This window comes from Onychostruthus taczanowskii, unplaced genomic scaffold (assembly GCF_017590055.1).
Source record: "Onychostruthus taczanowskii isolate IOZ18803 unplaced genomic scaffold, ASM1759005v1 scaffold40, whole genome shotgun sequence".
NCBI classification, from domain to species: Eukaryota; Metazoa; Chordata; class Aves; order Passeriformes; family Passeridae; genus Onychostruthus; species Onychostruthus taczanowskii.
This window is the reverse complement of record NW_024501460.1, coordinates 2,941,869-2,957,207: the sequence shown is the minus strand read 5'-3', so window position 1 is coordinate 2,957,207 and position 15,339 is coordinate 2,941,869. Positions and strand designations below refer to the sequence as shown.

The window sequence follows — 15,339 nt, the reverse complement described above, 5'->3', positions numbered from 1 at the left end:
GGATTGGTTGACCTCAAAGCTCAGAGATAAAATTGGCTCCCACATAGTTCATGTCCACGGTGCAGTGCATGGAGCTCTGGCTCAAAAGAGGAATATGCCCTTGGAGACTTAAAAACAGCCCTTTTGTTATGACTCTTTCCATAACCTTCATCTTCTTGCCTTGAGGCTGCACAAATCAACTGTCATGAAGTGCCAGCTATAACTAGTCAGGAGATGAGGGTGAGGAGATGAGGAATTGAAGCACAGGTACCCGGATCAGCAGGTTCACCATGTTTCTCGTTAAATCCATCATGTGGGACAGGCTGTATTTGGAGACACACCCTTTCTTCTGAATGAGATATTTTTTCTTTTGAATGTCCAAGAAGCAATCCCTACATTCTGGAGCTATTGCAAGAAATGCTGTGTGGCACCTTATAAACAAAACAAAGAAAGATGGTTGGTTGTGGGGGTTTCTTTTGGTGGGGTGTGGGTGGGTGGGGGGGAATATGTTTTATCTCTATTGAAGAGCTTCTTATTTTGTGATTTTTCCCCAGTACAGAGACCAGAGGGATTTAGATGCAGTGACAGAATGGAGGAATAAAACAACTGCTGTGGATGCGTCTAACCAGGAATTGATGCCAGATCACAGCCACTGGAAGGATCAACTGTGTTTACATAAGGAAGCACTGTGCAGAATGTTCTAAATATAGGTAACTCTTGCCTTAAAGAGCTTACTGTCCACAAAAGACTGAGAGAATAAGGGGTATAGAGACAAGCTTTGGAAATTAGACATTTTGAAATATTGAATCACCATAACTCTATTTGGTAATGAAGATGACTTCTGCTCTCCCATTTGCCTGTTTTTCTTCAGCAGGGATGTGCAGGCTACCTCAGGCAGTACAATACTGCAAGTATTAACTTCCATTCTGCTCCTTCACAGGAGAAGCTGTGACAGGAGCCAGGGAAGTAGACTGAGAGAAAATACAGAGCCAGTATAATGGAAGCATGTTTTGTACAGTGTAAAACCAGCCTAGCTGACAGTCCAGAGCTGAGAGAGAAATCTGCAGCAGAACAGCTGGCAGTGCAGATCAGCCATCATGTTCCCTGGGTTCCCAAATTTGCAGAATGTGGAGTTGTGAGCTGGCAGTGCCAGCCATGCCCAGCTGCCATTTGGGAGGTGTAAATCTGCAGCCTCCAGCCTCAGAGTCAAGGTTTCAGGGGACTAATCTGAGGACTAACACAACTCAGCAACTGTCTGCAGCAAAGTTAGCCTCAGGAAGGATGGAGCAGGAAGGCAGCTGAACAGAAGGTGGCTAAATACAGTTCCTACCAGGATGTGAAGGTGGCTAAAACTAAATTTGCTTAATTCATGCAAATGAGACCTGCTAAAATTGTCTTTGTTCTTCCATTTATTTACTTGTGGCAGGCCAAATCAGACTGGAAGGGAAAGGGGGCAGCAGTATTGTTTCCTATTCGCTTAATCCTTTTTGCTGAGTCCTGCTACTGCAGCCAGTTATCTGCATACCTTCGAGCAAAATGGGGATTTAAACATCAAAGTACTAATTTAAATTCTGGAGGACAATCACTGTGGAGTCATCAAACCTTCCAGCAATTGTACTGGTTTCTCCTTTGCTCTAAACCTTATCCTGCACTCCCAGACACTCAAAGCAGCCACTGAAGCCAGCTGGAGGATTGACCAGGATAAAGCTCTGTGTAACACAGTCAGTCCTTTGCACAAAGGCACAAACCTGAACTGCTCCTCAGCCATTTGACCAGGCCAGTCACTTGCTGCTTAGCTCAAATTAATTTAACACTTGAAGTCTTTGGGTGTCCTGTTTGGCTTCTGAAAAGTTTCTTGTTCAACCAACAGGAAAAGGTGGAATTTGTTTTTAGGGCTTCAAGTAATGTGTGTTAACACCTTAATATTAAAAGTATCACAGTTATCAAAAGGCTGAGAATGGGCAGCTCCCAAATAATATCCAAATAGTGACTTTTGGCTTCTGTTTCCCTCTGCAGAAATAAAACCACACATGTCTGCTGAGGGGCACTGTTTGAATCCTCTGCTGTTGCAAGACCATTAGATGCATTCAAATCTCTCTTCCGATTCTAAATGGATCCTGAATTATATGAGCATGTTCCTTTCAGATAAGTACTTGGGAAATCTATGTGACCATATTCAGTCTCCAAGCCCCGCAGCCCATGCTTTTGGACTAAGTGGTAAGTTTTTAACATCTGTCTTTTACTGTCTGACTGTATGAAGAAAGTTTTTTAGCCACACGAGCAGAAAAATAACACCAAATTGCCAATGCCATAAAGAAATCAGTGCTTGCTCTCATCTGTAAATCTCTTCATGTTTAAGCATGGGCCTGGAAAAATTATTCCACAGTTGGTCATACAAATAAAGCCCAATCTAAGGCATTTTCACGGGTGCTGAAGGACAAGGTATAGGCACAAGGTTTAAGCAGAGTGACTGCTGCAGATTCAAATTTATGCTTGTGGACATGGTCCTGGCAGCAAAGAGCTGTCCCCAGGTGTGGACTGCAGTTCAAGAAGGACGACCAAAACATGCCAAGATCTAAGATGAGAAGGAACTTTTTAATATTATTTTGCTGTTGATGTAAGCTTTCCTACCAAAACCACCTGTCACTAAGATATTTTTATTAAAACCTGTACCTTGGTCACCTCCTCAGCCGTGCTGCATGGCAGAGCACTTACCTCTATGAGCATGTAGAAGGAGAGCAGTGTGATGCCCAGGTTATACACAATGAGGTGGGGCCTGAGAGAGAAAGGAGGCCTGTTCTTCATGAACTTGTTGCCCAGCCATATGCAGAGTAGATATGCTCCAGTAAGGAAAAACGTGGGAAGATATGAGTCCAAAAGGAACCATCCTCTAACCCTGGTATCTAAAAAAAGAAACACACGGAGAAAGCAATTAAGAAAGCTAAGGTAAAGTATTGTTAAAATAATGCAGAACACATAATGAAAAGAATCTGCTAAAAGTGTGAGACGGAATCAGCCATTCTTTCCTCACAAGAGCTATCCATTGCTTTCAATTCAACAAAACTGCAGGCTAAGTCTCAGAGAATGTGGGCTGAAAACTGCATGGAATTCCTTAATAACTTAAGTTCACCTTAATCACCTCATTTTAATAGTAAAGAGAAGACGAAAGGGAAAACCCTTTTCTTATATGCTTTTAAAAAACTTATTTAATGTTTTTGCTTAATATTTATTTAAATCCTATTTTTATCTGCTCAACAGACAATTTGCAAACAGTATTAAGTACAAAGTATGTATGTGATATTGCCAGCTCATGTGTTATTTTAATTCTGCACTTGCCATACAGATAGGAAGGTATATAGCATTGACTAGAAAATGGTTATACAAGGGGAAGATTTTTCCGAAATATTAAATATGAAAAGCAAGTGGCAAATGTTTACTTTGATGGTTATTAAAGATTTTTGGCTGGGTGAGGGCTAGCTTTCTCACAGTTTCTGTCCCACTTGCCCACTCCTGAAATGAAATATTAAGGTCAAATCCTGCTTGCCTTATTCACACAGATAATCCCATTGGCAGTAATCAGATAGTTCAGTGTATATGAGCAAAGCCTAATCCCAGATGACAAGCTGGAGGCACCACTTTGTTGTCATATGAGCAACTGGATGTCATGAGTGAAAGGGGTGTGCTTTCTTTTCTTTTGTCTTTTTCCAAGATGGAGAAAAATCTAGAGTCAATTTTCTACAGCAACATTCTTCAGCCATTTACGTATGGAAAAAACAAGGGGGCATCACGGCTGGTTTTTAGAAAGACTTCTGGAGTGAGAGAAGACAGAAGTCAGTGAGGAGTCATTGTGTAGGTCTCACAGAAAGTTATTGGAAAATGTTTTATATTACTTAGATTGTTTTTTTTACAAAGGTCAAGATTGTGTTAAAAACTGTAAAACAAAAGCTATTCACAGTGCATGAAAAAAACATTTTACTGTTTTTCTGCCTGTGTTGAAATTGGAAAAGACTGGGCAATGGATGATGCACCAAGTAAATGTGCCCAAACAATTAGTAATTGATTGGAATTTTGCTGTACTGTATTATTTCCAACAATTCTTTCCTCAGAAATACTTGCATAGAGGTATATGTAAAGTGAAATTTTACATATGTTGGAGTAACCTGCATATGAGCCAGGCTTTGAACATCAGCTTTCTTCCTCATTACATTTTCCCTCTCACCTCCCCCCTCGCTTCCATTGCAGTGGCTGTAACATTCATCTGCTGAATGTGGATTCCATGAGGCTTGTTAGCCCTTGTGCAGGAAAGACTTTCAACCAGGTCACCACTGCCATGGAAATCCAATGCTCTCCTGCTTTTGACTCTCCCTTTTGGACTCCAAAAAACCTCTAGGAGCAGAGAAGTGTAGGATTAAAGCAGTCACAACAGCACAATCCTTCCTTTTATGGCAGCCTTGCTTTGTTGTGCATTACCAAGCTAGAATGCTTGTTGCCTGTCTTCAGATCTCAGTGCTTATTAGGATCACCTCAGTGTGAGAAGGAAACACTCCCAACAATCTTCTAAAGCTCACAAGCCATGTGTGAAGCACTGGAATGAATATTTTAGAAGTGATTCTGCTTCCTTATGGGTTCTCAACATGACACAGGAGTCACAGGACAGGCAAAGGTTAAATGTTTAAGTGTTGATGTCTTAGGAGTGTGTTGTTTAGGAGCATAAGCACTTAATTTATTTAATTGTTATCCTAAATGAAGATGTAGAAAGCAGTCATGTCAGCAAGACTGCTATCTAAGGAAAGGTCTCCCATCCGAGGATTGCAACACTTGGTGCATAAAGATTACATGCACAAAGGTAAACTGGCATCAGTAGATAGCAAAACTGCAAGTGTGCTCAAAAAGGAAAAATATTCAGAAGCCTCCAGAATACAAATTAAACTACACAGAATAAATTCTGCCCCAGTATGCCCTCAGAAAGTTTTCATTCTGCTGTGAGTGGCCACGAGCATATGGGCTGATCCACACAAAAGCAGAACTCGTGTGCTTGTTCAGGTCAGCATGCCAAGTATTTTAAGTTCTATAGTATTCCAGTTTCAAGAGAAATTGTTTAAACATGTACCCTTCCTGAATATTTCCCACCACGACCTCAATACCTTGAAGAGTAAGACAGTTTCTGGCAGAAAGTGGTTTATAAAGGGCAGCCAAGGAACGTGACTGTTTTGTTTCCACTTCCACTTATCCCTGAATGACAAGTGGAGGGAGGTTTTTATGTGTCGAGAAAGGGGAAGAAAGGGAATGTATTTCAAAAGAAGTTATCAGAAGAATGAGAGATGAAAAGTATTTCTGTTGACTGACAGTTAAATCTCCGTGTTCAAATACTATAAAGTTACAGTGTCAATAGGAGAAAGGATTATTTTTACAGTATTGAACTTGCACAGCATCTGAAATTGAGACCAAAGCAGCGAATAAAGTCACAGTGGGAAAGCACTGGACTACAGCAGGGGAAGGAGCAGGCGCCCGCAAGCTCTGATCGTTCTGTGAATAAGCTCATTCACGGTCACTGGCCATGATGTGCCAAACCCTTGGGGTGAAATCCTGGCTCCTCTTCAATGAGTGGCAGGCCTCCCAGGCTCTTTAAACGTATCAGGCCTTTATCAATGAGGTTTAGAAACATTTTGATTCAAGTTACTGTATAGCTTTGGCCAGTCAGTGTCTGAGTAGATTCACTCATTTTTAAGGTGCAGAGATGGACTTTCCCCAGTGCCTTGCTACTGATCAGAGTCTATTAAGGAAAAGTGCTTTTTACTTTATCATAACTTTAACAAAATACATCTCTTCTTGCCCACCTCTGTTTCTTCCACAGATAAGACAAACAACCAGTTAACTAGATTTAGCTCCTGCAATTCAATATTACTTAATTTTGCATAACACCAAACAATATTCTGCAGATAAAGGGTTACCCTGGAAAAATTATCTCTTACAGAAGAAAATTGCTATTTCACTCATTCTCAATTTGCCTTGAGCATAAGAACAAGAGGGAGCAACACCAAATTGTAAGACCACCCCTTACTTAGAGATGAAACCAATGGGCAGGTATATGGTTGCTGTTCCCTGACTCAAAGCACTTCCTCTGCTAGTTCGAAAGCAAACACAGATGTTAAGTTATCTACAGAGCCCAGCTGATACCAGTGACTGAAGGTACAAAATATGCCAATATCTATAAATCAAATTCAGATCTCTGATAGTCTGTCCCTCATGGTAGAAGGGCAGTACTGCAGCTTGTGTTAACCTGGTGCTCCCAATGTGACAGAGACAGCCATGCTCTAGCTCCCAGAGGCATTCTGTCTCTTCTAGTGCCCTCAGACACATCTGTTAATGATGACAAAGACTTGTATAGTGACACAAGTATCTCAGGAGTTACTACCTAAAATACAAACAATAAATAGGAGATTGGTTTTAAAAATAATAGAGCGCTGTTATCTCTCCTTTTAACCCATCTTGCTGCTGAATTAAGAGTGTACTGTGGACGAAAATCAGTAGAGAGAAAGTGTGCGTTTAGATGGTTGGGGAAGCTCTCAAATTCATTAGATATTCATCTGTGGGGTGATTTAAAACTGATTGCAGTCTATTGTGAATTATTTATGTGAATTATTTATGTGAATTATTTATGTGGATAAACACACTGGAGGGAGATATGCTATTCAGGAAATGTATGATACTGTGTCATTATACCACCAGTTAAATTAAAGATCAGAGTGCAGAGGCATGGACACACAAAGCTATCTTCAGCACTGATGTCTGGAGAAGGATGGTGACGTACTTGGCAAGCAATACAAATAATACTTGTTTAATTGAAGGGCTTTCTAAAATCCCAAAGGGATCTCTGTGTTATTCAGAATTGGATCAACTATAGCTTATTCTTTCAGACAATTTATCTGGACCAACAAGGAAAGAGAAATAAAAGAGAACTTCATGATTATTTGGAAAAAAACAAAACCAAAATAAAACACCAAAAAGCAGTGCTTTTGTTCTTCTGATCACATTTCTTTGCTAATATTAAAATGTACTACTGTAGAAGCCATTAATAAAACCTATTCTGCTTTAACCACTTCTGCTGTAGTTCCCAAGCTATTCGGTGTTTCTTCACTGGAAATTTTTCTTTCAAACTTCACATCTACATGAAGGAAAAGATTTTGTAGCCAGCCAGCTAAAAAAAAAATCAGAATTTCTTGTGTTTAAGAACACATCTTTCCCTTTTACTTCCAATTAAGCAAGAACTGTTTCCGTGACATGGCGAGCATTACTGCAACAAATTGGGAATCCATAATCATGCATCCAGCCTGACAGCAGCAGTTCTGGATTTTACCATGGGTAGAGATTTGCAAGGCAATTCCTGAAATTAAACCCAGCCCTATCAACACCAAGGTGGGCTTGCAGGGGTCTGCTCTGAAGACTGTGCCCTGTCTAAGCTCCTGTCTCATCCCTTTCTTGTATTTGCTTGGTTCTCTTAGCCCTGACTTTGATGCTTTATCCCTCCTTGGCTGCAGTCCTATTTTAGGTTTGGTTTCTTTTTTACTTCAATCCTAACAAAGCATGAGGCACCTCCAACCTACAATTATTTAAGTTACTGTTGTCCTAATTGTTCCAGAAAAGCAATAATAGGAAGTCAAAAGATGCATCTGTTCTTTCACCCAATCTATTGGTTTATTGAAATTTTGGATGTGACCTGCAGGTTGCTTTTGCTCCAAGCATCCTTCTGCATTACGCAATTTAATAGGTAGCTGGACCAAACAAACTGGATTATGAATGACAATCAGTCCCAAAACAGATCTTCCACTTTCAGAAAGATTCAAGCTTTCAGGCTTTTTATTCCACGTTAGGATGAAAAATTGAATTTTTCTGACATTCTCAGAAACAAAGGAATCACAAATCATTGCATTGGTAGATTTGCTACAATAATGGTGTCTTCCTGATAATACTGTGATTCTGCCTAGTTTACATTTTTCAATAGGAAGTTACTCAGCAAATTTATTAGAAGTTTTTTGGGTGGTAATCTCTAGAAGTATTATTTCCTTAAAGGGCAAAAAATGGAGCAGCTTACCTCGAGGTCCAAACATATAGTCCACAAATGCATTTACTTCCTGGTCAAAAGCTTTCAGGGTCTCCTAAAAAATATGGAAAAAGACATGTGAAAAAGACATTATCTCAGGGTCACAGAGAGAATACGATTAAAAAAAAAATCCAATAAACTAGCAAAAAGTTTGTCATGCACAAGTATTTCCAAAGTACGCAACATCATGTATACTGAAAAACCCCAAACCTCTTTAAAAATTAATTTAGGGCATATTGTGGTCTAGATAACAATACAGGTCTCATTCCTGGAAACTGCCCAGACCAGAACTCTTTAGGAAGGGAAATTAAGGTTTATGAAAATCAGCAAGTATCACAGTAAACCCATCTGTGATGGGTGTAATTTTCACTCTGATAAAGATGCTTCTTTGTTTTTATTATGTTTCCTCAACTGAACGTCTCAATGCTTTGCACTTAAAGAAGGAAATCTTTAAGTGATTTAAGTGAAGGTGAGCCAACTGATATTTCTCTAAACCAGGCCCCAAGTTCCTATAAAGCAAGCCTACAAAAGAACCTAGAGGTCCAGTAATGATGTTCAGGCCATGTAAGGTGGCAGGAAGAAATGGGTAACTTTATAGAGGCATTGTGTTTTTAGGTCTTAGTCAATGAAGCTGCTAAGTTGGCAGGTTTAGCAAATTTGTGTCTTTGACTGAGTTGGGAGCTAAGCCATGACCTACACAGTTCTTCCCCCAACTGGTTGTGGTGATCTCTTCCCAGACTGCAGCTCTGGGCAGCGGCTTCCTGCATGCCTGTGCCTGAACAATTCCTTGCCACAACCTGAGGTCACCCAGGTTCTCCCTCTCTTCTTCCCAGCAGTGTCCTACTGTGCTTGAACTAATTTCAGCACTGAGAAAATGCTGCCAGGCTGAGGAGAAAGACACGGAGTGATGCTGAGCCTCTCTGCCGGGCAGGAGCTGCTGTGGGCTCTGGGTGCCTTTGAATGCCAGATACCTCCACACCAGCCTGAGCTGCAGACACCATTAACAGATTTGCCTTATGAAGAACCATATTTGCACACTAGAAGTTGCAGCCCTGACCTCTCCATGCCTTTACTAGGTCTGGGTTTTGATCTGGGCAGGGACAAGCTCCTGGCACTCCCAAGACCCTTCCTTGTGTTTCTTCTGCCCTTGATTTTCGTCCTCAGACTGTTCCAAGTGTGAACAACTAGTAATGAGAGGGTACTTCAGCATCTTGGGCTATAAACCATTGTCCTGTCTCTGTAGGTTGCTGCTGCATTGATGTTTTCTTGGAGAAAAAACCAACAAAAACCCCAAAACAAAAAGTATATATTTTTCTAAACAAAAAGAAACCAAACCAAACGAAGAAAAAAAAAAAAACCCTAAACAAACAACCAACCAAACAAAAATATTTTCTCAAAAGAAACTGATGATTCACAATACAAAAAGGTTTGTCATGCTTCACAGCACTGAGGAAATTAAACTAGCTTTTAGGAAGGTGTCCTGGCTACAGCCCATAAGGAAAGGCATTTTCTGAATTTCAAACAATTACCTTAGCAGCCTAATGATGGCTTCTGTCAGAGGAGGTGACCTGATTTCTAGGTGTGGGACCTGTGCAAAAATCTGCTTCCATTTTTATCCCCTAGAGCTATACAGTAGTTCTGTTGTTATTTCATTACAATGATACTCCCTTTTGGGAAATGCCACACTGCTGCTTGTGTGTGATGTGCCCACCTGCTGCATTAATTTGAAACAGACCTACTCCTGTGCTTAATGGTTTTGTGGTTAGACTTAACAAATTGCTTTGGAAAAAATACTGTAATGGATTTGAGTGACTTGTAGGAATGAGCATGCAATGTTATTTGCTTTCATGTTTACATTACATAAACAAATCTTACATGTCCAGAACAAAGTAAAACACCATGTATATTCCTTTTATATTAAAATACTGTAGACAAACCTATTCTCAGCTGCATTGAAATGGAAATTAGGTACTGAATGCTTCTAACAGTTAGATGGAGGAACAGGAACTGTAGGATATTAAGAAGAAATAGCAGAATAAAAGAAAAGAGTCATAGCATTGTTTAGGTTGGAAAAGACTTTTAGGGCATAAAGTCCAACTGTGAACCCAGCTCTACCAACGCCACCACTACACCATGTCCCTGAGTGCCACATGTACATGTCTTTTAAATACCTCCAGGGATACTGATAAAATCTGTGACTTCTTTGGACAGATTGTTTCTGAGCTTAACAACCCCTTCAGTGAAGAAATTTTTCCTGACACCTAATCTAAACCTCCCCTGGCACAACTTGAGGCCACTTTGTCCTGTCCTGGCACTTGTTACCTGGGAGAAGAGGCCAACCCCCACCTGGCTACACTCTCCTTTCAGGCAGTTGTAGAGGGTGATCAGGTCCCCCCTGAGCCTCCTTTTCTCCAGGCTAAACACCCCCAGCTCCCTTAGCTACTCCTTATAGGACTTGTGCTCCAGACTCCTCCCCAGTTTTGTTGCCCTTCTCTGGACCTGTTCCAGTATCTCAATGTTCTGGTATTGAGGGGCCCAAAATTGAACACAGGATTCAAGGTGTGGCCTGACCAGTGCTGAGTGCTGGAGGATGATCACAGCCCTGGTCCTGGCCAGACTATTGCTGATACAGGCCAGGATGTCACTGGCCTTCTTGGCCACCTGGGCACACTGCTACCTCACATTCCACTGACTGTCAACAGGTCTAGGTCCTTTTCCACAGGGCAGCTTTCCAGCCACTCTGCCCCAAGCCTGTAACGCTGCACAGGCCTTGCTGGACCTCACATCATCAGCCTCAACCCATCGATTCAGCCTGTGCAGATCCTTCTGAGAGCCTTCCCACCCTCCAGCAGATCAATGCTCCCACCCAACACAGGTTACTGTCACAATTGATCCAACTTGCAACCTCTTACACCTGGTAAGGATGGGCAGACACCATGCCAAGTAGATGAGCCAGTCTGAAATAAATCTACCTCCTCATGAGTGTGCTTAAATGACACAGTGAGGACTTGTACCAGCTGCCAAACTTGTTCCCATCTATCTTAATTAGCGCTACAAACATTCAGTGCCTGGTTTGCCTTCATTGGTAATTTGAGGGTAGAGCTTTTTCTAGGAGGTGCAGCAGAGAAACAAATATTCTTCTTAAGAACAATATTTCAGCCTTTGCCTCTCTTTCAACATTGTACAACTTATTTTAGTTTACAGGAAGAAAACCAGAAGTTTACAAGATATAGATTTGTAAGATTGTTATAGAAATTATATTTGTTTATATACCTAAAACTAGTAGTAATAGTTTGGGAAAAGAAATTCTTAAAAAAGGTAGGTAATTTTATGTGACTAATCTTGACACCTTCCTGTCAACACTGCTACAAGAGACTATACTGTATTTCTGGGTTTTAGAACATGTCCTTAATAGTACCTCTGGGCAGATTAGATGCAAATGTCTTGCTCAACATGATCTGTCACATTTCTAAAGAAAAGCAAATAAAACCAAAAATCCAGACAACTCACTTCTCTCTGGCAAATCACTGCAACAGCCTTTATCAATGAAGGTATTTGGGCTACAAGGCTAAAGATTAACATGTCTTTCATGTTGTTTCTTTTTTTTGTACAGGACATTGTTCTGGGTATTAGCAATGTATATTCCTTGGCAGGATTTTGGACAGATATGTGGAAGATCTATTTACCTAAACCTATTAAAAAGACAGTAGGTTATCTGAGCAAATGAAATCACCCAAATGGAAAGAACTATAGGGAGTATAAAGCCAACGATGATAAAACAACAGAGATCTCTCTAATGAGATATTTCAGTATTTTTGCACAGAAATATAGGTAAGTGAATTAGCTTTCATGCCATTGCACCTAAAACACAATTTTAAAGTCACTGGGTAGGTAAAAAATATACCACTTCTTGTAATACGTTTATATATCTTTGTAAGTGTTGGTCCTCATTGAGAGACCAATATCTACTGGTTTTCTAGTAGTTTTGGCAAAAAATAGTATAAGCTATGTAAAAATTAGGTTAATGCTATCTAAACAGTGCAGCTATCAAAATAACCTTGATTTGTCAAAAATACCTCTGATTTCTCAAAATACCAATGATTTGCCATTAGGCATTTTTTATTGCCCAGTGAAAATATTGCCTCAAGTAATTTAGGTTTGCTCTTTATATAGCTTTATAACCAACTATTTGGATCCAATAGAAACACAAAAAAACTCTCTGAAATAAACTTTGTACAGGTGAGTAAACTGCATTCAATCTTACTTATGGTATCTGGAAACCTTTTGTATTACTGTTGGTTTGTTTTTGTTTGTTCTTTAAATTCAAAAGTCTTCAATGTCATTCAGTGTCTCCAAAATCAAAGATAACCATTTGCTTCTTCTTACACAGCTGCACGGAAATAAGAATATTCTGTACAAAAAAAGATCTCATTTCAGACTTCAAAGAAAAAGTGGAAATGGGTGCCAGCCTCTCTCTCTGATACAGCTCCTGGAAGTAACAGTGATATTGTAAACTACTCTGATTGAAAATACATATATAATTTATTTCATTATTTAAATGGAAATTTTTCCTTGATTCCCTGAAGAGTTCTGCTCTGTACATAGTCAGTGTCTGCAAAGTACTGGAATGAATCCAAACTTAGCAGCATGTTTAAAAAAACTGATCTTAGATGTTACCATGCATATATTTAAATACACAAATATTAAAGAAGATTTTGTAAATGGCAGTATTGGCTCTAGAATGGCTGAAACAGTTCTGCTCTGTACATAGTCAGTGTCTGCAAAGTACTGGAATGAATCCAAACTTAGCAGCATGTTTAAAGAAACTGATCTTAGATGTTACCATTGTATATTTAAATACACAACTATTAAAGAAGATTTTGTAAATGGTAGTATTGGCTCTAGAATGGCTGAAATAGCAGATGAAATGAAGCAAAGTTGAATTCATCTCAGATCTGCTTATAGATTAAATTGTTTAACTTTTTATTGCTTGATGCATTTAAAATTGCTCTTAAACAAAGATGTACAGTGAGGGACAAGTCTCCATTGCTTCAGACAACCTTCTAGGGTTTTGTCATCTTTATCTTCTATGATTTGTGTGTTATATCTGTAGGGGAAACAGATACATATAATTTTTACAAAAAAAAAAACCTCTCAAAAGAAAGAACTTATTTAGGGATTTATATTGGGGGGAAAAAAAAAAAAAAAAATTTTTAAAAAAAAAAAAAAAAAAAAAAAAAAAAAACAACTCCCAAAAGAAAGCACTTATTTAGGGATTTATATGTAAACTGCAGAGAAAGTTGAAGCTGAAGGCAGAAAGGTGAGACAGATATTTGTATGAATTGTGTCTTATAAGAAGGGAGATATTCAATGAAATTGAGAGGAAGGACATCCAGGAGCTGGCAATAAACTGCTGCTTTGTGTAATTTATGCTTAATATATTGATCTCACTGCTAGATAATCTCACTGAGAGCAGGAACAAGCTGGTGTGAGCTCATGAGACAAACACAACTAGATGGGGCATAAGACTGCTGCTACGTCCCATGGATGTACTGGAGGGAGGGAAAAAAGTAGCTAGAAGAGACATTATCTTAGAAACTAGATGGGGCATAAGACTGCTGCTACGTCCCATGGATGTACTGGGGGGGAGGGAAAAAAGTAGCTAGAACAGACATTATCTTAGTTCTTCTTTATTAGCATTTTAGACTAATCATTTGAAGAGACAGAAACTGGAGTCCTTATTTGACATGGTAATTTCTGTGTCCCACATTCTGGCACATTCTCTCCACAGGGGTTGCTGACCAGGATTAGGGGCTGTGCCACAAAAAGCCTTACCCAGCAGAGTGGTGTTGCCAGAACCCCTAGGAGCAGCACACCCCTCTGTGGTAACCTGGGCTGACCAAAGGGCTCTTTTGCCAGCATGAGATGGATCCATGGGAAATGTTTTTGCTGCTGTAGCAATCTCACTGCCTGAATCCTTCCATCTCTCCTTCAAAGGCATGTAATTTAATGTGACAGAAGTGACTGAAGCCAAGGGAAGAGAGGGAAGTCCTGCTGGTGGTCTGGGTCTGGAAAGATGCCCATATAATATGTGGACAACATTTAGTAATGCTCCTACTTGGCAGAAAATAGCCAAGAATAGCTAAGAAAATAACTATGTGTGAACTGCTCCATCTAAATAGATAGAAATAGATAGTTTTTCTTCTAGAATTCCAAGAAAAGAGAGAGCTGTATCTTTGTTTTGGAAATGCAGGCTGTGTAATACATTTTAATATAATGCAAAAATCTCTGAAAAATACGGTATGGTGGAAAAAAAATAAAAGAAGGCCGTTCCAGCTTTAGCACAGAAAATAAAAAATTAATAGTCTTTGTATGTTTCTCTTCCTATTTCTTCTAAAGGCTTTCACATTAAAATATAAGCACTCCAAGAAAGAAAGATATTGTTACTCTGGTCAGCAAATTATTTTAAAAAACTTCAAGAGCATCTTTGAAGATAGCATAGAATAGCACTGTCTGTGTTTGAGAAAGCTACAGTATTTCTAAAAGGTCTTAGCGAGAGCCATGTCTGGTCTGAAAACTTTTATTTGATTTTCAGTGTTTTTCAACCAGATCATATTTTAATCCTATTAATTTTTCATACTATGCAATATATGATTCATTCCACTGATCAAGCTTGCATGCATATGAGCAAATGTCTGGATATTTTCCCAGTTGATATGACCAAATTCAGCACTTTTTGTGACAGTTTTTTTTGCAGTTGAGGGTTATTTTTTGCATGTATTTGGAAATGACTGACTACAGGTTGGCAGCCTAGGTGAGGCTGGGAGCTTGCAGGTCTGCCTGTTATCTGACAAAGCAAATTGGTGGGGGAACTGATTCATCAAATAGGTGGGTTTTCTCTGGAGGGAATTGAGAACAGCTGTTTGAACAGGGATTACAGCCAGAAGTGCTGAACACCTTCTCTTGTGCTGCTTTAGTCACTGAGAGAGAACTGAGTTGATGATGGTGTTGCTGAGGATGTAAAGATAAGGGGAAGGTAGCTGCAAAGGGAAGGCAGACTTGCAGGTTTTCCCTGAGTAGCTGCTCAGGTTACACTGCCCGGAAGAAAATGTTATTTTCAGTGGGTTCCTCAACAAGAAGACTGGCTAGCCATTTCTGATATAAAAAGTGAATGGATGTGAAATTTGGTGAGCATGGAAAGACACATCCAAATGTAGCCAGAGGTTTTATCTGGCATTTGAGCTGTCTAGGTGGCTTGA

At 39.7% G+C, this 15,339-nt stretch overlaps 1 protein-coding gene across 1 annotated transcript in view; it reads right to left on the bottom strand.

Annotated features, from left to right (window-relative positions):
- The window catches only part of ELOVL2 (ELOVL fatty acid elongase 2), a 50,130-nt gene that overhangs the window by 16,425 nt on the left and 18,366 nt on the right, over window positions 1-15,339 (bottom strand). The window contains exons 2-3 of the mRNA XM_041413198.1: window positions 8,072-8,135; window positions 2,695-2,882 (exon numbers count right to left, since the gene is read on the bottom strand). Of these exons, the coding sequence (XP_041269132.1) occupies window positions 2,695-2,882; window positions 8,072-8,135 (252 nt within the window). The remainder of the gene's footprint in view (window positions 1-2,694; window positions 2,883-8,071; window positions 8,136-15,339) is intronic.